Source organism: Myotis davidii, unplaced genomic scaffold (assembly GCF_000327345.1).
Source record: "Myotis davidii unplaced genomic scaffold, ASM32734v1 scaffold657, whole genome shotgun sequence".
NCBI classification, from domain to species: Eukaryota; Metazoa; Chordata; class Mammalia; order Chiroptera; family Vespertilionidae; genus Myotis; species Myotis davidii.
Window position 1 is genome coordinate 565509 of NW_006287917.1, and position 24437 is coordinate 589945.

The 24437-nt window shown below is 38.0% G+C and overlaps 1 protein-coding gene across 1 annotated transcript in view; it reads left to right on the forward strand.

Annotated features, from left to right (window-relative positions):
- GRM5 (glutamate receptor, metabotropic 5) overlaps positions 1-24437 on the forward strand; it is a 432533-nt gene that overhangs the window by 13884 nt on the left and 394212 nt on the right. The window contains exon 2 of the mRNA XM_006759764.1: positions 2184-3042. Within this exon, the coding sequence (XP_006759827.1) occupies positions 2385-3042 (658 nt within the window). The 5' untranslated portion in view covers positions 2184-2384. The remainder of the gene's footprint in view (positions 1-2183; positions 3043-24437) is intronic.

The following is a 24437-nucleotide window of genomic DNA, read 5'->3' on the forward strand; positions in this document are numbered from 1 at the left end:
CACTCAATAGTTAATAGATATTTTTGCAGTGAGTTAAATAATTAATTTAGCTATAATAGGAAGACAGCATTTCAGTTTGGGTATATGCAACATGTTAAATATTATACATACATTTTAATCTAATTTTATTAATCATATATATAGATATATATATATGTCTATATATATATGTCTCAATATATAGGAGTTGCTTAAAATAGTTCCAATAAGTAAAATGCATGGTACTGATATTTTAGTTTCATCAGTTTGATAGGCAATTTCTGGTCTCTCATATCACTTTGACACTTCTACATAATAAAAATGAGCCCTATTTTGTTATTGAGTTTGCTCACTAATATTCTGGATTTACTGATAAATTATAATTTCTTTTACTTTAGATTTTTCTTTTTGTCTGCAGTAGAATTCACATGATCATGAAAATAAGCACTGGTCCCAGGTCTTTGGTCTAAGCAGAATGAAGGGAAAGCTTGAGAATATTCAGATAATTTCCAAATGAAAAAAAATAACATTGTCTCCTAAATATTGCCAAAAACCTAGTTATTCTGGAACATCAAGTTATTTGAGGTGTTTTTAAATTTTATTTTAGTGTTGGCACTATACAGAGGGAGCCTTTCTCTGTTGCCATAGGAAACAGTAGAAGAAACGATGAAAATGAGGGTGAGAATGATTAGAAATGTAGTTCAGATTATACTCATTTTGCATCTGCGCTAGAATTTTTGCAGATCTGATGAGTTTTGGAAACTATTAGCACTCTTGAAGAACCATGGTAGTTGCTTGAATTCCTGAAGAAACATCACCTATCTTTGAAAGGCGGTGCTTAGGGAGTTAGTCACTTTAAAACAATTTGAGATCCTTGGTTGGCAGAGATGACAAGATACAAAATAAGTCTCGCATACAATCCTTTAAATAACCCAAATCACTAACTTGTCATTTCCCTTTTACAAATGATGCTAGCATTTTCTGTAGGCAACTGGCAAAGTTTTTTCTTCTCTGGAGTTTATACTGAAATAATGACAATCTTCATAAGCTATAATGAGTTTCTACTTGGAAGGATAGTCCAAATATGCATTCTCCCAGCCCACTGAGTCTTCCTGATGTGGATTTGTTTTTTCCTGGATCAGAGATAGAGGACTGATTACTGGGAATTTTATTACAAGATTCTGTAATTACTTAGAAGACTCTGGAGAACCAAGAGGATTGACAGAGAATTTTCTGTTCCTCACTACCTAGCCATAGAATGCCCTTGGAAATTTACTAATAGAAAAAGCCATGTCTTAAATATGTGCAGCCCTATTCAATATATAAAACATTTGCATGGTTGGTATCAAGCTGATTCCGTAGGACTGCCTAGCACATATTATCCCGATTTTTTCAGATGAGGAAATTCAGGTACTGAGAGAGAGAGGTTAAACAATTTACTAATACTTCCTGATAGTAGAACTGGAATCTTAACCTGAATATTTTTCCAAAAATTGGTGTTCATGTCACTATGCTTGCTGCCGATATATGGGACATTTTACTCTGCGATACCCCAAACCTCTTCCTTCTCTCCTGTAGAATATTTAACTTGGAAATACCCACAGTTGTCTTTGTTCTATCATGTATGAAAATTAGACACCACACTTATTTTATTAGAAAGTTTATTTAACTTGCTTTATGTTACACTTGAAGACGGGGTATGTAGGCTTTCTTTAAGTAACTTTATCTTTATAAGTGTATAATGAATGCATGCTCAATGCTGAAAATTTGGAAAGAAACAAAAACCATTTCTAAAACAACAAATACCACTACCCAGCCATCAGCAATATTTAATTTTGGGGGTTCATACTCCCTAAGGTTTTCTGTCCATAGTTTTGCTTTTATGATGCTTTCTCTCACCCCCAAGTGAGAACATGGTTCAGCTTGCTACACATATGGTTTAGTTTCCTATACTTCAGATGAATAAATGAAAAAAAATATTAATCTAAGCAAAGAAGGATCAAGAAGCTATATCAGTTGCTTCATCACATCACAAAATTCACAAAGGAGACAAAGGATAGTCAGAAAGATTTTTATATTCTCTTTTACTTTCAAGTTATTTACATCATCAAAGACTCCTCTCTTTCCCCAATAGCATAGACCATCAGAGCTTTCCAAACTAGTGGCATTTATGCTATTAATACCTGTGCTATTTTCCCCCCTAGGTTTTGAAGATCATGATCACGTGGATTCATCTAACTAAACGGTACCTGGGGACATGGTGGTCCTTTAGAGAGCACATCTAAATTACTGGCTAATTTCTTGGTTTGCCACTCAGCGTAGGACATTGTTTGCTTCTCTCTATCAGAACTCTCCTACGTTTTCCCCACCATGCTGTCTTTATTAGCTTGAACTCCTTTCCTAAAATGGTCCTTCTGTTGATCTTGTCAGTGCTGCTTTTGAAAGAAGATGTCCGTGGGAGTGCACAGTCTAGCGAGAGGAGGGTGGTGGCTCACATGCCGGGTGACATCATTATTGGAGCTCTGTTTTCTGTCCACCACCAGCCCACCGTGGACAAAGTTCATGAGAGGAAGTGTGGGGCAGTCCGCGAACAGTATGGCATTCAGAGAGTGGAAGCCATGCTGCACACCCTGGAAAGGATCAACGCAGACCCCACACTCCTGCCCAACATCACACTGGGCTGTGAGATAAGGGCTTCCTGCTGGCACTCGGCTGTGGCCCTAGAACAGAGCATTGAGTTCATCAGGGACTCCCTCATTTCTTCGGAGGAAGAAGAAGGTTTGGTGCGCTGTGTGGATGGCTCTTCCTCCTTCCGCTCCAAGAAGCCCATAGTAGGGGTCATTGGGCCCGGCTCCAGTTCTGTGGCCATTCAGGTCCAGAACTTGCTCCAGCTTTTCAACATACCTCAGATTGCTTACTCGGCAACAAGCATGGATCTGAGTGACAAGACTCTGTTCAAGTACTTCATGAGGGTTGTGCCTTCGGATGCCCAGCAGGCTCGGGCCATGGTGGACATAGTGAAGAGATACAACTGGACCTATGTGTCAGCTGTGCACACAGAAGGTACGTTTTCTTTACTTTCATGAAGTATGTGTTCTTAGGCGCTCAGCAGCTTCCCAGTTAAAATGTCAGGTTTTGGAAGGTGAAAATATTCTTAACTGTGTGGGATCTTTTGAGTTGCCCCGTTATATATCATTAATAAAGAAGGAACTGGGATGACATATGTATAGAGTGACAAAAATCTAAGATAAAGGAATGGTCACATGGCCATTTGGCTAAATAGAATTTTTTTTTTTGGATTATATATTGCATTATTTGCATTTCTGCTCTAATACTGCTAGAGATTTTTAAGTTTTTTAGCTCTTCATTGAACATCTCATATTTTTAACATTTTAAAGGTGTTCAACTGCGTATTATTTATGATAAAAAGAGATATGCGGACCCCAGGTGTGGGGGATCCACATAAATACACATAAGGAGTGAAGGCATCCAGTTCTGCCCCAGGTTTAATGTAGTAGAAAAATACCAAACAGCTTAGTCTTACAACCACTTTTTCAACTGAGTAGATGATTAAATGTGAAATGGAGATACATGTGAATTAGTTTTATCTTTGTATATAGCATACTTAGAAAATGTAAAATTTTAATAATTTAGTTTTAAATTGCTTCTGTATGCTCAAAGTTTAGTGGAGAAGGAAAATATGACAGGCTTTATAACAGTTAATAATACTATTAGACCTTTTATTGTATATTGTGTTTTTAAAATGCTTTTGTGTACATTATTTGTTACTTCTTACCCAAGCCTGTTTGGGATGGTTTGGGTTTGACCTACAGAGTTTAAGGAACCCAAATGGTGAGACTCACTTATTATGCAACTTTCCATCTAGGACAGTGGTTCTCAACCTTCCTAATGCCACGACCCTTTAACACAGTTCCTCATGTTGTGGTGACCCCCAATTTCATTGTCACAAATTGAACATAATTAAAGCATAGTGATTAATCACAAAACAATACGTAATTATATTTGTGTTTCCCGATGGTCTTAGGGTCGTTCAACCCCCAAAGGGCTCGTGACACACAGGTTGAGAACAGCTGATCTAGGAGAATATACTACAGACACTATAGAAGGCCAAAAAAAAAAGGTTCAAAATACTTTTTATATCTTCTTCAATCATTGTGAGGGTTAGTTCAGATTTAAAAATCCTGCAATACCACTATCAGTGTGGTCCAAACAATCTAAACCTATACAATGTGGGGTTACATTATTGAGAAATTAATGAAAGAACCAAAGAAATCTTAGTACAGAGCTTGGGAGCCAAGCACCAAGTAGATACAGCAAACTTTTATCATCAAGTGGCATAATGGGTTTCACTGAATAGCCACTCATTAATATTCAGAATGGCATAAAGATAAACTGGGCTTCTATATTGATTGAGATTTCTATGCCTCTGGAAATTTTCATGTATAAATTTATAGTTAACTTACAGCGAATGTTAATGTATTGAGATTTTGAGCAATGTTTAGTGATTGAAGTAGGAGACCTTTGATTTTTTTTGTCCAATGATGAGATTTTTGTTATAAAATCACTATTTCATTTGATTCTCACAACAAGTAGTTATACAAATAATCCAGATATTTTATTGCTGTTTTATTTTTAATATACATATATATTTTATTATTGATGTATTATAGATGTCCCCCATTCCCACCCTCATTACCCCTTCCACCCAGTCCTTACCCCATCCCAGGCCTTCACTACACTACTGTCTGTGTCCATGGGCTATGCATGTAAGTATATAAGTTCTTTAGTTAATCTCTTCCTACTCACCCACATTTTAAAGTACAAATGTTTTAAGAGTTCAAATAATTCATCTAATAAATACCTAATAGCAATATCAGAGCCAGCAGTAAGGCTTATAGCGACTGACTCATAGTTCAGTGACCTATTATAATTTAGCAGGATCTAATGGAATCACACTCTCAGGATATATTTCTACAACCCATATTTATTAAGCACAAATAAATGAAAGGCCCTCTGGTAGTTCTTATAAGGATAGCCCTTTGCTGTATACATCACTATCTTAGATGGGCATGCAGTCTGGCAAAGGAGATGATTCAAGATGACAAGGAGTTAAAATATCTCTAAAGTAAATTGAATGAGAGCAAAAGTCACATTCTACTCTGTAGTGATGGGGGCCACGGTGGAAATCTTAGAGAAGGAAATGCAATTTGACAGTTGCATTTTAACAGGAAGAACACTGACAATTGGTGAAAATTAAGAAGGGATGGATTTTCAGCAAAGAGCATGAGAAAATATGGGAAGGTAAGAAAGTAAAATAATGTTTTTTTGGGGAAAAACAAGGATAAAGGTATGTTTTTGTTTGCTTCAAAAAAATCAAGATTTTTTTTAGGAACTTCCCTCTAGATTCCAAAGAGTAGGGCCATTCCATAGATGGTTGCTATTTGGGAGATGCTTATCCAATATTGTCTTAAAAAAGAAACTTAGCATCATGACTACTGGCTCTTACTAATTTAAACTGTTTTTTTGTGTGTGTTTGTTTTTTTAACTAAAATGTATACCAACAGCAATCCAATAAAATAAATAAATCATGATGCATCCAATGTATTATTAGATATCGATTAAAATTAATGAAGCATTCTATTGTGAGATTATAATTATCTCCGAGATCATTTTAGGTGAGAAAAGTGAGGGGAAGTTCTATGTGTATGGTATGTTACCTGAATTTATAAAAACATTTGATTGGATATTCATAGAATTGCTCTTAGAGCAGAGCACACCTGATAACAATGGCTCCTTCTGGGGAGGAAATCTAAGTGGTTAGGGGATAGGGTGGAATAAATGAAACTTACTTTTCTTATATAACTTTTACATGTAAATATTTAAAGCTACATATTACACGCATAAACCGTGTATTACAACAGAACAATTAAAGGAAAACAGGGTTTTTGTTTTGTTTTGTTTTTGTGGGCATAAACTAAGACAAAAATATTCTATTGCCAAATTTAGGCAAATTCAATTATTTAATTATTTAAATAGGCCAATAGAAAATTTGTTGCCCAATTCTGGCAAAGTGTTTAGATGATACCACCAGGATTCGGGAAAAAACAAATTTTGAATGTGAACTTTTAAAGATTGGAAGAAATTCTCTTTGGTTTATCATTTTATGTAGTTTAGTGAAGAAGCATTTATATTTCTCTGATTGTAATCAAGTGCACATCTGGATAACGAGTTTATATACTGTTCCTTCTTATGGTTTATCAGAGTAGGAGCAATGTGGTAGGAAGTTTCACAAGGTAAAACTCCCCCAGGATGAGAAAAGTGCTGGAGTAACAAGATACAGCTCTGTCTGGTACTGTTAGAGCTTCCGGGTGATGCCTTGTTTTCTGTTGTTTGGTCCTTCAGGAAGTCAGTTCCTACTTGAGCCTTTTTCTGGTTGAACTGGAGTAATCCTATCCAGCCCTTGAGCACTCAGTCTCAGCATCCCAAGTTTATTCCTGCATCCTTATAATGATCCTTTGCTCAGTTGATATTCCTCTTTCTTCAAGAATATAGACAATTACAAATGCTTTCACTTAAGGCATTGAGGTCTATGAAAAGATGTCCCATTTAAAAAATAAACACATTTTATCCCCCAAATTACCCATTTTATACTGAGACATGTCAGTACCTTGTCACTCAGTCCTCTTGTTAGCTATCACAAGATGTTTTTTTGGAGAACAGATATGCTATTACAGAATATCAGAAGAGAACAAAAGGTGACTTTGGTTTCAGCTTCAAGGTTAATCTGTTACACTTGCTTTTTCCTTGATTTATGATTTTTTGTAGGATAAAGGACTGTGCATTTACTGTGGCTTATTGTATTATGCAGAAATTGTTCCTAGGTGTTTTAGGCAAAGAGATTAATAGCATGAAAAGAAAAACAAAACAAAAAAGAAGGAAAAAAAATAAGGGCAGACAACATTAGCTCTGGAACTATATGGAGGAAAGGAACAGGCAATGACTCATTTTTATTTATTTTTTACTCCTTTAAAGGAGTCAGTCTACCCTGTCTTTGCTACAAGAAGATTTAAGGGATTCTTTGCTTCAGTACTTTTGCAAACCTTGGTACACGTGCCCATTAATGCACAAGGTCAGTGGTGCTCACCCACTTAGGGGTGGGCAGAAGGACTGTTTTGGCTTTGATGACTTCCATTAATGATCCCCTTTGCTTTGTAACTTGATAGTTCCCTTCCACTCTCATGCCACACTGGTCTGTGACTGCCTCAGTCAATAGCATTTGGCAGAAGTGAGGACTCCCTTCCTAGTCTGTCTGTCTGGGAGCCCCGTCCTCACCATGTGAAGGAAAAGAGCACCCAGGTTTTCTACATGAGACCGTTTTAGGCCACCTGACCTCAACTATGTGACAGCACCCAACGCAGAGCAGCACAACTGCCTTCCTCTCTCACAGTTATTTGCAGTCACACAAGAAAGCCCAGCTGAAACTGTAAACACTACCCAGCTAACCACACATTTATGAGCAGTAATATCTTCAGTATAAACATATGCATCCCAGTATAAAATTCATTTAAATTTTAGTCCTCCCCCTAAAATGGGATACTGCTACAATGTTTAAACCTCAAAAAGTTTTTAAAATATATTGACATACATTAATAGTCTCGGTATTTAAATGTGAAATAAAATGAATAAATGCTGTGGGCAAAAAGAAAATTTTAAAATGCTTCACTCATACTTTTGTAACTAGAGATTTGATAATTCCCTAAAGCCCGAATGCTTTGAATAGTCACACACTTGTATATATTCCATTATTCCCCTTGACCTCGCTTAATTTTAGGGAGAAAAGTAACCACAGATTGTATTTTATACACAAAACCATGAACATTATACTTTACAGGTGACATACAGGATTTTCACACCACAATTGTTTGCTGACTTGAGTTGAAACTTCACTGAACATCCCCAAAGCCTATCAGAGTGCCTAGCACATAATAAACACTCAAAGACTGTTTGCGGAATGAGTGAATTTGTGTTAAAATAGTACCTAGCTCACTGTTTATGAACATATAGCATGTGGATAAGTAGCACACACTTAGAATTTTTCACAGTTTTATTTCTTTAGAAAAATGAGGTGCCAGAATGCCTCCCTTGATTAATTGCAAAATGCTATTCACACCCCATTCCATTTTTTGTTTGCACTGGTTCTTGAATTTATTATTTCCACCTAATGATAATGGAATGCTAATTCGTTCTAGCCAACAAATATGTCAGTGATGCCCTTGGGAGGAAAGTGTACCAATAAGTTGTACTGGTAATGTGACAATCATTAAAACATGGTCTTCAGCCTAACCTACATATTGTAATGTTGTGCCACTTGTAGGTTATGATATCGTTTTCCATCAATTATTTTAAAATGTGATAATAATCTGGCTTTGGTTGTAAGACCATCAAATGATTCATAGTCCAACTTCTAAAAACGTTGCATTTAACTTCTAAAAAAATGGAAATATATATCCCCCCATCACACCTATTCTGTTGTGATTATATCAAAACAACAATTTAGGTTGGAAAGACCAGAAATGTCATTATGGGCTCTACTGAGTACTTTTTTAAAAGATTTTATTTTCTTTCTCTAGAGGTTAAGTAGTGCTGAGTGTTGAGGTGAATTTTGAGATGATCATGATGATAATTCAGACGCGTAAACTACTGGTAGCTTTTAGAATGTTAACACTGGAAAGGGTTTTAGATGAGCATTTATTTTTTATTTATTTTTTTTAAATATATTTTATTGATTTTTCACAGAGAGGAAGGGAGAGAGATAGAGAGAGTTAGAAACATCGATGAGAGAGAAACATCGATCAGCTGCCTCCTGCACATCCACCACCGGGGATGTGCCCACAACCCAGGTACATGCCCTTGACCGGAATCGAACCCGGGACCTCTCAGTCCGCAGGCTGACGCTCTATCCACTGAGCCAAACCGGTTTCGGCTAGATGAGCATTTAATCTAACCCCTTTATCTTACAGTTGAGAAAACAAAGTCAGGACAAGTAACTTGGCCTTACTTGTACATAATTCTTTACAGACTTGGGTCTTAGAATTCAAGATTACTGTCCAGAATTTTGTTTATGCATAATCGTTGAAGATAATTACTGAAGTTCTTTATTTTTGCCATTGCGTGACCTCTCTATTTTATTGCTGTACTCCTTTTCCCTTCATCTGAATGATGCCAATCTGCTGAAACTCTTAATCCTCATTTTAAATAGCAGCAGGGACCACAAATGGCTTGGTTCATGTAAAAATTAGCTTTGAGAAATAGTATGGTCCCTTTGTTCTTGACCTGTGAATTTGATGAAGTACTTCTTTGCCTGGGTCATATTAAGATTTGAAGAAACTTTGAAATATTTTTCTTTGCTTTATAAACATCCTAAAAACATTAGGCCCATAAATCTTTGTAAGTGTGGATTGAATGGATAATTATATTGGTTACCACTGACAAAACAGTACATAAAGGCCAGAAGATGCAATGACTTTTAGGTAGATTCTTCATTACATTAGATCATAGATCCATAATTCTGGAGATTCAGTGACAAATGTAATAATAAAGAAGCAATTTTTCATTTTCATGTCATTGTCAAACTATCGCTAGTAGTGAAGGGAAAAAGAGGTAGCCCTGGGAAGAGTGTTCAGAGGGGTCCTACTTCTTATCTTCCAGATAGAAGATAGCCCCTCAGAGTTATTATTGTCTCAGGAAACAAAAATGGGATTCACTGACACATCTAGCTGTGGCCAGGGCAAGATCTTCTCTATTTTCAGTTTTTTGTTTGTTTTTTAATATAAGTTCTGGCTTGGCCTCTGACTCCCCTATAAAATAGTCCTGCTTGAGGTAAAATAACATCCTGTTATTTTCTCAGGTACATTTTCTCAGGTACCATTGCTGTCCATTCACTGCTGAAAATTCTAGAACTTTCCCCCAAATACTCCATCCCTGGGATAACTATATTAGAAGAAACTTTTTTTCCAGAGGATGCCACTATACCGCTCCCCCAACACACACAAATAAATACCTGGGATGATGTGCAAATGTGAGCACTATAGTTCTAATTAATCCAATGCTTCTTTCAATGTGAAGATAATCTCTGAGTGAGTATGCCTGTTAGGTGTTTGGTACCTATCTATTTTATGCTTGGGAGCAGAACAAATAGAATATTCTCCTTTAGTCTCTGTTATTCCGATCTCACAGAGATAACATTATTGTCTGAGCTTTAGAGTTTGCATATTCAAAAGGTCTATTCCTTCTATTTACTAAAGAACTGGTCTTGTGATTCAATTCCTCAGTCATCACACCTTATTAGCTGCTAGGTTTATAAGGTTTAGTAATGAGTAACAGATGTTGCTTCTGATTGAGGAAAGCTGAGGAATGGGAGGGCATAGTGTGAAGTCTTTATATTACAATGCAAAACAATTTTTGCACAGCAAACTCTACTGATTACACAGGAAGCAAGCACAGAAGGAAAAAAAAAACAAAGAGCCACAAAACTCTAAAAAGAGGATCTTACTACTTTCTTCTTTCTCTTTCTTGGTCTCTCGTTTATATATTTTCCTCATCTCTTTAGTTACAAACATTTTTATATTTGATAGGCTGTTTAATAAGTCTGATCAAGAGTAATAGTCTTCTCATTATACCAGTAATTTTAAAGTAGTTTGAAAAAAGATGAAGATTACATTAATGATATCTTGGAGGTGAAAAAATAGTTAAAAGAACAAATTTGACTAAAGTAAATATCACTGACATCAAAGTTTTCCTGTGTGACTCTGAGAAAGTGACTTCAACGCCTTCCTTCACCTGTCATATGAAAGGGGCTAGAAAGGATGTTCTTTGAGATCCCTTCTGTACCACCTGCTCTTCACATGCTTCCACAGACCACACCTGGCCCGGATGAAACACTGGGCATCACATTTAAAATAAAATAAATAAATAAGGAAAGTCACCAAAATTGTTATGTGACTTGAAACCATGTCTTCAAAGAATAAAGCTAGCAGAGAGGAGACCAGACACAGCAGGGCACTGACCACTATTTTGAGGTATTTGGAAAATTCATATGGAGAGGAACTGGATTCACTCTAGAAGGCCAGGAGCATGACAAAGAGCTAATTACTGAAATGCCAGAGTAACCAATTGTGGTTCAACTTTTTAAAAAGGATATTTTTGCTAATTAATAGGACTGTTCAGTGAAGGAAATAATGATCAGTTTTCTGTAACTCCTGTGCACAAGCCTGAAATGGACAACCCGTTAGGGTTGCCGAAGGAGGAACACCTAAGGCCAAAAGGGATAACGAATTATGAATATATCAGGTCATCTGGTAAACCAAATGGTCTGAGCCCCCAAATGGTGCCAGCAACCAGGGACAGGGAGCCAGAGCTTTTAAAGGACTCTAGGTGGGCTTTATTCTGGGTGGAAAATTCTCTGGGTGGGTCCAGAGGGGAAAAGATAGTGGTTTTAACAAGTAGAATGTGGTCTTAGGAAGTGAAATGTAGTTTAAGGGAAACGGAATGTCAGTTGTGAAGTGGTCTAAAGGTCAGTTCTTAGGGGAGAGGGTGTTGGTTCAATTATTTGATCAGGCCTCACACAACCACTTGGAGGCGATATGGAAAAGGAACTTAAGCCCTAACCGGTTTGGCTCAGTGGATAGAGCATCGGCCTGCGGACTGAAAGGGCCCCGGTTCGATTCCAGTCAAGGGCATGTACCTTGGATGCGGGCACATCCCCAGTAGGAGGTGTGCAGGAGGCAGCTGATCAATGTTTCTCTCTCATCGATGTTTCTAACTCTCTATTCCTCTTCCTTCCTCTCCGTAAAAAATCAATAATATATATATATTTAAAAAAAAGAAAATGAACTTAAGCCTCAATAGAGGGAGGAAAGGAGTTGGACTATTGGTCTTGTTTTGGGTAATTCCCATTATTGACAACCAAATGTCATTTAACTGGGATTTTATTATTCTGTAAGTTAAAACATGGTCATACATACCATAATATTTCATGAATTTGTTAGTTGATTCATTTATTTCATAACACAGTCGGATAATGTTACATTTTATAGATTAGAGAGTAGGTATAGAAAGTGTTTCCCCCAGAGAACTGCAGCTGGTTAGTGACAGAACAAGGATTTAGACCTAAGGCCAACCCTTTTTAATTAAGTTCAAACTTCCTGTCTTTATATGGAGGTAGTTATGACTTGAAGAAAAACTGAAATGAACACCCATTGATTCTTTTTCCTTCCTTAGAAAACAAGCAAACACCATTTGTTTCCCCACAGAGAAAATCTTTCTCTAATATTCCCTGTGTCTTTTTATCTGGCTTTGAAAGCAGCACATTTCCTTGTTCCCATGGAAAGAATTAATTACAGAAAAAATAAAATAAATTAAGCAGGACGTATGTGGCAACAAGACCTCACAGAAGACCTACAGTGAGTCTGATGATAAGTACAGACTGTACCTTGTTGTTTCTATTCAGATCTCTATTGCAGACTCCGTACTCCATCCTTCAGATGCCAATTATGGGAGGAAGCAGTATGGTACACATTTTTAAGAGCTGGAGGACATATTGTTAAATGCTGCAGCCTTATGTATGAAAAACTTCTTTGGAATTCATCAGGACTAGGAGTTATGACATCTCATTTTGGCACATTTGCAAATACTTTAGAAAGACTTCTCAATTTAACCAAATGTTGAGGAGACTTTTTGGCAAGAGGTGTGATTGCCAGATGTGTTCATTTTGGGGGACTTTGAAACAATAGATTGTGCTGCAATGATGAATTTTACGCATCAATATTCATATAGGCACTCTCACACACACAGACTTTCAAAAGAATAAGATTATCTACCCACTGGTTTTTCAAAAAATGCATAGTAACCCATGAGTTATTTATAAGACCAATTTAGTGGGTTGCAACCAGCAGTTAACATAGAGTAAAATGGAATAAAATATATTATAAATATCAGAGTGTCTTACAGGATAGAAAGAGTAGATATTGTTTTGTAAATTTTTATTATAGTTGCACATAGCCAGCCATATGTGCACTGTCCTATATAATAAAAGGCTAATATGCAAATCAACTGAACTGCAAAACTACAGGTTGCTATGATGTGCACTGACCACCAGGGGGCAGATGCTCAACACAGGAGCTGCCCCTGGTAGTCAGTGTTCTTCCACAGGGGGAGCAGCGCTCAGCCAGAAGACGGGCTCATGGCTGGCGAGCGCAGTGGTGGTGACAGGAGCCACTCCCTCCTCTGCAGCAGTTGGATTCCCCTGAGGACTCCCAGACTATGACAGGGTGCAGGCTGGGCTGACAGAACCTCTGGAGTGCATGAATTTTGTGAACCGGGCCTTTAGTGTAAGATAACTCAGTGTGCTAATGCTTTAGCACAGTTATAAGTGGATCCCATAACTTCTCCTCCAGTTGTAGAGAAGAATTATGGTGTAGTAAAATGAGCAAAATCTGGAAAGTTCCAGAGCTAGGGTGTGTGTATGTGTGTGTGTGTGTGTGTGTGTGTGTGTGTGTGTGTAGGGAGCGGAAACAGAGGAGATTGGAGATAGAAAGGTATTTACTTTTATAACAAACATCTTTTGTATATAAAAGTGAGCAAAATGAATAACTTTTTTGTAAATTTCAAATTGAACATGCTAACCTTCACTAGTCAGTAACTGCAACTTGTTAATGAAACTGAGTTGTAGTACATTGAGGCATTCCATAGGCCTGAGTATAAAATGAAAGGAAATAATATGAACCTTAGGAAATAAAACATTAGATTGAAAACTAACTGATGCTCTCTTAAAATTGTTATAGGTAAAATAATAACAATGACAGTAGTAATAATTATTTTAACCAAGTATTTACTGTGATATCAGAAACTATCAGATTTTTTCTGTTCTATAAAGTAATATTAAAATATATATTTTGGTGCTATTATTAGTATAATAGTGGCCCAGTGCACAAAATTCATGCATGGGGGGGCAGTTTTCTCAGCCCAGCCTGCACCCTCTCCAATCGGGGACCTCTTGGGGGATGTCCAACTGCTGGTATAGTTGGAAGTCGAACATCCCTCTCATAATCTGGTACCGCTGGCTCCTAACTGCTCACCTGCATGCCTGTCTGATTGCCCCTAACTGCCTCTGCCTCAGCCCCTGCTGTCATGGCTTCCTCCAGAAGGACATCCAGAATGACGTCTGGAAGGTGGGTCAGCTGTCTGTAAATAGGAGTGGGAGCCTTTTTTAGCAGGAGGAGATGCTCTTGGCAGACAAAAATACATAATCCCTATATCTGGACTGATAACCAGCCATATGCACTATACTGCCAAACTGGTCATTAAAATATTGAACCACTTTCTTACACCTTACACCAAATAACTGTTGCCCTTAAAACCCCTCCTCAGCCCCCACCTTAGGTTCTGCCTTCGCAGTTCACCCAGATTACATTCTGATTGGTTGGTTTCTATGCTAGTCAGCGTCAGAAGCTCTGCCTCCTAGTCAGCCATTGGCTCCTGGCACTTCACCCAGATTTGGTTCTGATTGGTCATTTTCTATGTGAGTCTGCATCAAAAGCTCCACCTCCTAGGCAGTCATTGGCTTCTCGCTGTTCACCCAGATTTGGTTCTGATTGGTTGGGTTCTATGCCATTCAGCGTCAAAAGCTCCACCTCCTAGGCAGCCATTGGCTCCTTGCAGTTCAGCCAGATTTGGTTCTGATTGGTCAGTTTCTATGCCAGTCAGCATCTCTGGACCTATCTCTGGGCATGATCAGAGAGGCAAGGATGATCAACAGCCACCCCAGGCTGCTGGCGAGCCGGCTGAACTGCTGATCTTTCAGAGAGAGAGAAGCAGAGTCTGCTGATCAGCCCCGCCTCTCTCTCCTGGAGAGGTTAGCAGTTCAGCCCACTCACCAGTCCCCGCCCACCAGAGCCTGTTGAGCACGCAGCCTGGGGTTAGGTTGAGCCTTCAGTCGTTTGAGACGTTATGGACCCTGGATTTTTATATATTAGGATAATTGTTAATATTATCTGAAAGTCAGTCTTACCCACAGCTAAAAAAAAAAGTAGATATAAAGCAAAAATAATATGTCTGTGTTCCTTTTCTCAAAGACTCTTAAGAATAGAACTATTTTGCACCTTTGACAATTTAAAAATTTTCACCATATTCTCTTGGTTATATAACTTCTTTTCAGAAGCCATATATCCGCTTTGCATGAGATTGGGTTAGGATTCCAAGCCTTGAGTCTCCCTCTAATGAGGGTAGAGAGCCATTAATTGTTTAAGAATGTATTATTGCATTGCCATATGATAGATTTTTATTCTTTAGATAAGCTGAGTATAAAAGTTAAGACTTATTTAAGCATCCTTTGAGTTTAATTTCAACTTCATGGAATTTGAAAAAAAATTAAATTAAAAATGAAGTTTGTATTTAATATGTTTTATTAAAGTAAACAGAGAAAAGACAGTAAAACTGTATTAAGACACTAAAAAAATAACACTCCATCTGGTTATTTTATTTGTAATCAAACTTAATTTGATTGCTTTTAATTCCAAAACTAGTACACTCATCTCTCATTATACAAACATAATTAGTTCTCCTTTTTTTGTTCAGAGAAAGTAAAAATACATAGAACATTGATTTCCACTATATTTAATGTTAAAACCTAAGTCTTATTAAGTAATACTAAAGAATTAAGCTGGCAATAATAATTATTTGGATTTGTATACACACACACAAAATGCAAAAAAAAATCCAAATTAGTTGCGTTTGATGGTACTTTTATTTGCCAACTTGCGTGAAGTTATAAAGATAACTAAAAATTTATGGAAATATTTTGAGAGAATTTTTCCGCACAAAATAAATAATACATTTTTGACAAAGTTCAATCTATTTCAGTAGAGTTACCTATAGTATAGAAAAGCACATCTCATCGAGCTTGAGGTCTATGTGATGTTACAACAAAGGAATTGATTTATTCACTAATTTGAAAATACTTATTGAGAATATATTCTGTACTAGCTAGCCTCTGTGGTACATGCTGTGAAGAAAGGGAGATGGAAGCACTTGCCAGTCCATCTTTTTGCAGATATACACCAAACCATGCCTCATATTAATATCAAGTTTACCCTCATAGAAAGAAGACGGTTTTGTGGAAAAAGAAACTCATAAAATGATACAGTATGGCAAAGGATAACTGTATTAAGAAACTAGATCAGAAGAAAGAAGTCTTTATTAAGCATAATTTGGAAAATTATAGAGCTTAAATATTTTTTGATAAGAAAACTTTCTGCACTTACCAGTCCTCACCAAACAGTACTAGTGATACATGATCTCAGAAGAAGGCTATTACATGGCTAAGGTGAAGAGGGATGGATATTTATTGGAAGGAAAAAGAAAAAGAAAACAGTGACGCATTGTCATTTTGTTTAGCACAGTGTGATTCTGTACTTGCCTACCACTTAATATTCTGGGATGGCCGGGAGCCATGTAGAACCACAGGCGACCTACTTATGCTTTTGTTTATACTATTCAATGTCTTCTGCTCTAGTATGAAGTTAATAAGTATTGTTCCATCCAAGATAGGAAGTCTGAGATAGATGCCATTAATAGTATTGTTTTAAAATAAAAAGCTAAGATTTAAATCTCCCTCATGAATGGCTATAGCAGACAACCTCAAACAATAAATATAAAAGGCATAACTAAAACATTGTCCAGGATAACTAAAACATTGTCCAGCTTGCTTAACAAAATTGATATCATTTCTTTTTATGAATTTTAGACCTCTGATAATTATGTAATTATGTGGAACGCTAGGAAAACTTAAAAACTTTTAATCCTATCTAATCATACTACATTTTTCCTGGCACAAATTTAACATTATTTAGTGATATTACTCAATTTTAAACGTATTTCTGATTGTGATGTTTCTTAGTATCTGCCTTTCTTAAATTCTCAACCTTCTTGTTCCCGGGGTCCTTTCTGAGTCTTAAACCCTCCTTTCAAGTTCTTTTGAGTAATCAATAGGATTGATGGTTGTACTGAATTGGTTTCACTTTTTTGAAAAGCGCCCTTGAAGGAAGCTGTGCTATGTTGTGACTAAGGTGACTAGTAATTTGGGTTTGTTTGAGGCAGGACCTTTCTCTTCTAGCCTCAAAGCCTGTGCCATGCCTTTGTACCTTCACTCTGTCAGTAGAAGGCAAACGATTGCGTGTTGATGAGAGGCTTAAGGAGGCTGAGGAGAGTATAACACACATGAGCAATAGGAAGAAAAGAATATCATTTAGAAACACAAAGAAGAAAAATATGCTTTTACATTTTTAATATACTAAAGACTTCATGAGTGGACTTTTAGGAATTGTACACATTTCCTAATCAAAGAAACTGAAATAAGTCTTAACCATTCCTGAAAAAGAACAGAAACTTGGGCTGAAGTGATTGAACTTCAATAGGGAAAACTTTACTTCTGATCCAGTTAGAGGGTCGAAGAATTTGATTTTGAGGTCAGTGGCAAGAGCATTAATTTTGGAATGATACTGGAAATGATACTTGATTTCCCACCTTGGGATGACCTTGGGCAGTTCACTTAACCTTTCTGAATACACAGATCCTCATTCACAACATGACAAATAGCTGTATCTGAACTCTCTGCACTGATGCTTTGCTATGATGGTCAACTGAGTAATCAGTTAGTGCACTTTTTAAATCTAATGTTGGCTGGTACATTAATTAATTAAATATTATGTGAACACTCACTGTGTGCCAAAAGCTATCTGCTTAGGCTAGGGTTTTGCAAAATACTGACTATAGTACTGTGAAAATAAAAATACTAATAAGAGATTTTTCATTAATGATGTCTCTCTCACAATAAAAAACATGAGATTTTTGCCCTGGCTGGCTGGTTTTGCTCTGTGGTAAGAGAGAGTCAGCCCTTGGACCAAGGTGTCACATACCTTGATTGTGGGCTTCATTCCCATCCTGGTGACATGTGTTTAAGAAGCAACCAGTTGATGTGTCTCTTTCACATTGATGTTTCTCATTCTTTCTCTCTCCACCTCTCTCTCTCTCTCTCTCTCTCTCTCTCTCTCTCTCTCTCTATCTCCCAGGGCCCCATGTCCCCGGTGGGTGGGTGGGACTCAGGAGAAGGCAAGCAATACCGATTGCCTCACCTGAGCCCATGCCATATCCTTGGTAAGGGTCACACACACACACATACACACACACACCAATGAGATTTTGATTGCTGGATGTGGTTGGAGGAAAATGTTGAACCCATTTTCCAACATTGTGCCCATTTCTCATAGTATTTAACAAATATTGATGAAATGTCAGGTCTGGAAGTGACCTGACAGTTATAGCACAGGGTGTACTGAATAGTTGTTAAGAAAGAGCTCAGACATTAAGTGCAGACCTGGATTCAAATCCAAGCCCTGTCACTATCTGCTGTAGAGTTTTCTACGAGGCAAGTTTCCTAAGCCTCAATTACAGCATTTTAGAAAAGGTGTGATTAGAAAAAGTTGAAAATAGAAAGCAAAATAACAGCAGCCAAATTTTTTTAAACACTTATTATATGTTAGGTATTATACTAAATCCATGATCACAGCTACCTAATGAGACAAAACTATTCATAAATTCATGTCCATTTCAGGTACTGAGCTCACAAATTATTGTCAGCCACAAATATAGATCCAGTCAAAATGTAATCAATTGAATAGAACTACAAGCTTTCCTAGCAACTAGGAACCCCAATGGAGGTATTCCCTTCAGTGCAGTTTTATTCATATTCCTTTTACTCATATTTCACAACTCCACACATACATCACAGGATGTAGGAGGGAAAATGGAAGCATACAAAACATAGATAAAACATTCTAGATTACATTTTCACTACATGTGGTTTTTAGCTTTCAGTTTCTCCTGCCAACATCTTATAGATTTCTGGCTAAAGAAAGATATCAAGAAGAGAGAAGTTAACCTTTCTTGGTGGAAGACATGCCTAATCATGATATAGAACCGATTTCATAGCTTGTCATTTGAGATGGTCATCTATAGGACAGCCAGTACTGGTTATTGGGAATCTACTATAATGTGGGAATGGACCAACGGTATGGAGGATAATTTATAAGCAGAGTGTTAGGGCCCAATATTAGGTTACAAGTCTTGATCCATAAATTTCAAGCTGATAAGCCAGGCTGTTAGATTTGTTCTTTCCAGTTATACAAACAACAATTGAAAATGTGTCATTAAAAAGTTGAACAAAGGAGAACACATTGTTTTTCCAATATTGTTGACCCTGATATATCGAAACAGAATAGAAATATTTTCTGTTACTTTGATTTTGAATCCTTTGAGCTAAAAGAGTGATATGGTGATATGAGGGCACATGCCTCTGGCATTTAGTGTTTGGTAAGGTCTACATCAACTGAAGAACAGAAATCTATTATTTGGAACAATGAAGTTAAAAATTAATTTACTTATGAAATAGGCTGCCTCATTAATTAGTAATGCACCATAATTATCTGTGAAATGAGAATTCTGAAATCAAAGACAGGCTGTGGATATTTTATAGTAGTGATGGTGTGGTTGGGGGCTCATTCAGCATACCCTTCTCAGTATCTCTATCATGGCAGGTCTAGCTGCCTGAGGCTTTATTTGTATATTCCAATATCATTGTATGAGGTGGATAACCTTAAGATTAAGATTGATATTTGAAAGTTTATTATGGGACCGACCATAACACTGAAGAGCATCAAGGAACTGATGAAACCAATATGCTGGTCGAGGAAAGACCCTGATGTGTCAGGTTAGTCTGTGTTACCAGAGAAGTTTTAATGACCCCAGGGGCTCTTAATTCTAATTTCATAGCAATCATTCTGTTTCTCTAACATTATAGGATGAGTCTGGGAAGTAGAAGGAAAAAAGGCACAAGAGGAGCCCTGATGTATAAAATGGAAAGCAGAGAAATATGAAAGGGACACCATTTTTCCTGGTTATGTAGTATGAACCTTATTCACATGTATGCCAATATTCTGCATCTACCCACACAGTGAACACACACAAAAACTCCACATACCCCTCATATCTATTTTGTTCATGACCCATAACAGAGCAGCGTGGTGCAGTGATACTACCCTGGCAGAACATACATCGCTATTTGGGAGATGTAACTGAAAACATTCATGTGAAGAATTGCTTGGGCATGTGTCAGAAACACACATTCTTGGGCCCTACCCCAGATGGAGGGGAAAAGAAACTTCAAGAGGGAAGGCCAGCAATTTTCATTGTAAGCATTCTGATTTAGGCTAATGTTTGAGAAGTACTGAATTAAGTTGCTGGGAATTCCATTTTAAATATAACTCCTGAAAAGCAGTTGCTCCTATATTTTTATTTTTAAATCTAGACCCAGTTAAAATACACCTCCTCCCACCCTCCTGGAGCCCCATAATAAGTAAGGGGTCATCTTGGCATACTGAAAGCATTTGTTACCACACTTGGGGACCTTTTGAGGTACTGTCTTGTATTACAGTTCTATTTAAACTCATTGTATCTCTCTGGCCAGACAAACAAGGAAAAGGACTTTGTCTTACTCTCTTGTTTAAACATGTTGCCTACCTCCTAGCTTGTGATGGATCGTATTTAGATTGTTGGTGAATGGTGACTATAGGTAAAAGTGGGTGATGTCTGGCCCTGTGGGCCGTAGAAGGCCCACAAAATCATTTGATCTGGTTCTGCCCAGGCATTAGGGGTGAGTTAATTAAATATTTGACCACATACAGCAGGCTAATATCTAAGTTGATAATTTTATATGGCCTGAGAATGATATTATAAATATCCAAATGGCTCTTGGCAGAAAAGAAGGTTCCTCACCCTTGCATAGAGTAAGGGTTCTGTAATATCAAGATACTTAAAATTTTGGTTAGCTTGTGCAATGTATATTGAAGCTTATAGGCCACGAGAACCAGCTTTCACAGGAATAGAAAGAAAAATCATGAAGTGAGCACCTACAGGGGACCAAGCACATATTCATTTAAAGTCGTTTATATGGAATACCTGCTGCAAATCAGGCCTTGCAGGGAATGCTGGGAAAAATTCAAGATGACATCTACCCTTAAAAACATGCAGCCTATCCTTACTCATATGTCTCATGAGTCTTCTCAATACCACCCCATTTATTTCAGGCCACACACAAACTAAATCAAACCCTTGAGACACTATCTACCATATTACCCTCTTTCATTTTCTTAAGAACATTTATCATTATCTCAAAATCTCATGTGTTTTTGTTGTTGTTCTACTGCTTATTATCTGCCCCTCCCACAACTCCATCAGAGTCAGCTTTGCCCAATATCACAGCTGTATCCCCAAATGCCTAAGAGACCCTGGTCCATAACACCTACTCATTACATGTTTTTGAATGAATGAATGACTTCTAGGATAAACAACACTGTGAGAAAGACATAAAGCCAATCACAGACAATGAAACAAAGGTGCTGAGAATTTAAAGGTAATGCTTAAAAGATAAGCCTAGAATTCAAGCAAAATTCTTTCCAATTCTAAAGCCTGTATTCCTTAGCTACACTGGCTATCTCCATGTGATGTTTCCCCTTGAGTGTTTGTCTCTCATTTTTCAAGCCTACACAGGAATTTGGGCTGCAGTTCTCAGTACAGATTGCTTGCGCTTGAAAACTGTCTGCACAAAATGGTAGGGAGCTTTGAAATTAAGTATTTCTATGAATTAAAATACCTAGGAATGCCACAAGCTTGCATAGAACTAGCTCTCCCAACAGTTTTGGTATCTGCAGCCCCAGCTTGTGGAAGCTTCCTGGAACTGAATCAAGGAAGCAGAAAGATGGGATTAAGGAAGCAGTTAGCCAATATATTGCCAGTCCAGTGAACTGACAGCAGGAAACTTGGCCATGGGTTGCTTCTAAAGAGGCCTGGGCAGGTGATTGGGTGACCTTCTTTGTTGTGATAATTCCTCCCTATTTTCTGAACATGCCTTTTTCTCTTTATGATATTGAGGGAAGCAGAAGGCGTTTTACTTGTTTTTTGTTTTGTTTTGTTTTGCCAAAACTGCAAATATCCACTGAATCTCATTCATTTTAGTTCTTTTATAATATAGACACTTGAATCCGACCTTTTCTTATTAGCTTCAAAATATTGAGTATCGGATTATTCTAAGAACAAATTCATTTTTTTCCCCTATGGACTAATGAGGTTGTATCAAGATAATGATGGCATGGAACTTAGATAGTGAAAGAAGGCAATTCTTTCTTCCTAGGGGCTCTCACGGGGCTTTGGAAAGAAAATGGGGTTCAGTAGGAAGAATATCCTAAAACTGAATTCTAGTTCTGCCACCATCAGAAACAGCAGCCTCACTAAGCCTTAATTTTCTTTTTCTGCCAAATGGGATTCATCATGATTACATGGCAAGGATATTTGAGAATTAAGTGAGATAATGACTGTGAAAGCCCTTGGACAGTGCTTGGCACATAGTAGCGCCTGCATAACGGTGTGCTGGACTTATTATTTTTAACATAGGCCAGTACGTGATGAATGAGCTCCCAGTTGAAATGGATTACTAATTAATCAAAAACTAGACTGGAGCCTGGGAGCTGGAATTGATGCTGCCTACAGTTCTGTGTCTAAACCTGTAGGCCATGTAATCTTGAGGTCTTTAAGGAGACTACCTACAGTCCAATTGAAAAAAGGTCACCATGGCCATACTTTGCTTTAGTTTTACTCCTATAGCTAATAGCATTATAGATTTTTCTAACAGCTAACACCGACTTGTGGAGAGCGGCTATAGAGTTTAGACAGGTTCAAGCCTTGGACTAGTGAGAGGGTACGATAATCACGTGGCAAAGCCAGGTGCAAGTCCCAGCACAATTATAGCCAAAAGCTCTAGTTGTAAGCTTGACCGTATGGCCCAAACCTGTGGTACCAGGAGGATGAGTGATGTGGGCTTGAGAGAGTTCAGGTGCATGTTATTGAGTAGATTCAAAACCTGTGATAACATTGTAAACATCTTAACCATGCCCTTACTTTCCCTCATGGAATCTGGCTATAAAATAAAGACTCGGCTTGTAGGCCTTGGCACTGTCTCTCTAATCAGAGGGCGATGTCCCACCTAGCCCCAGCTTTATTCTCTTGTCTGTCTTCTTTAATCCTTCACTACCCCCGCATTAGGTTCACCATGGCCATGCTGGCGTGGCACACCTACTAGTCCTACATAATAAAAGCCTAATCTGCTAAGTGCCCGGTAGTCTGTTCAACCAATCAAAGCGTAACATGCTAATGATATGCTGAGGCTGCTCAACCACTCGCTATGATATGCATAGACCACCAGGGAGCAGACAGTTGACTGGTTGACCAGTCACTATGACATGCACTGACCACCAGGGGGCAGATGCTCCAACTGATAGGTTAGCTTGCTGTTGGGGTCCGACCGATCAGGACTGAGTGAGGTGGGCCGGACACACCCTGGAGCCTTCCAGTAGTACCTCCCCGGCTGGCCAACACCTGCGTCCCTCCCTGGCCCCGATCATGCACCGGTGGGGTCCCTCAGGCTAGCCTGTGCCCTCTTGCAATCTGGGACCCCTCAGGGGATGTCAGAGAGTTGGTTTTGTTCCAATCCCACAGGCCAGGCCGAGGGACCCACTGATGCATGAATTTGTTCACTGGGCCTCTAGTCTTTTATAATTTCAACAGTCTATCACTAAATTCTCCTCTGGTTCACACTCTTAGTATGTTATTTTCTCCACTCACAGGAAGTATGATGATGTAGTTCAAAAACCTTTTCTACAAGTGAACATGCTCTGCCATGTCTGTGGTGGTAAAAAGAATGGAATGCATTATTAAAGTTAGCTCTCTGCTCAAAATATATTTCAGTCCCATAAACATGGGATTGGGATTCCTAATGCCTGGGATTAAATTCTAGTTCTGCCACTTACCAGCTGGTATTGTCTGGAGCTTACATGGCTCTGCTATAAAGTGGGGCCAGTGATGCCCATCTCCCAGGGTTATTAAGTGGGTTACATCAAATAAGACAGTGTATATTCAACACCTCAAAAGTGAGAAATTAGCAATTGTTAATGCTTTTGCTTACCTCCTTCCACAAATCTTGCACAGCTGCTGGATACCCCTATCCCTGCCCAGATTTAGCACTGATGAGATTATGAGGCATATCCTAAGCTTGCAGCAGCTGCAGCCCATAAAACAGCTCTCTGTGTGTTTGAAGGAAACTACACTAAGACGGGTTCCAGAATCATGTCATTGTCTTTCATTAAATCATACGAATAGTTAAAGCAAAGGGCACCAATTCATCACCCTATTTTATTGGAGAAAAATGTCTGCAGGTTTCAGCATCATAAATAATCCTCCCACTCTGAAATTTGGGAACTAATTAAGAGGAAAGG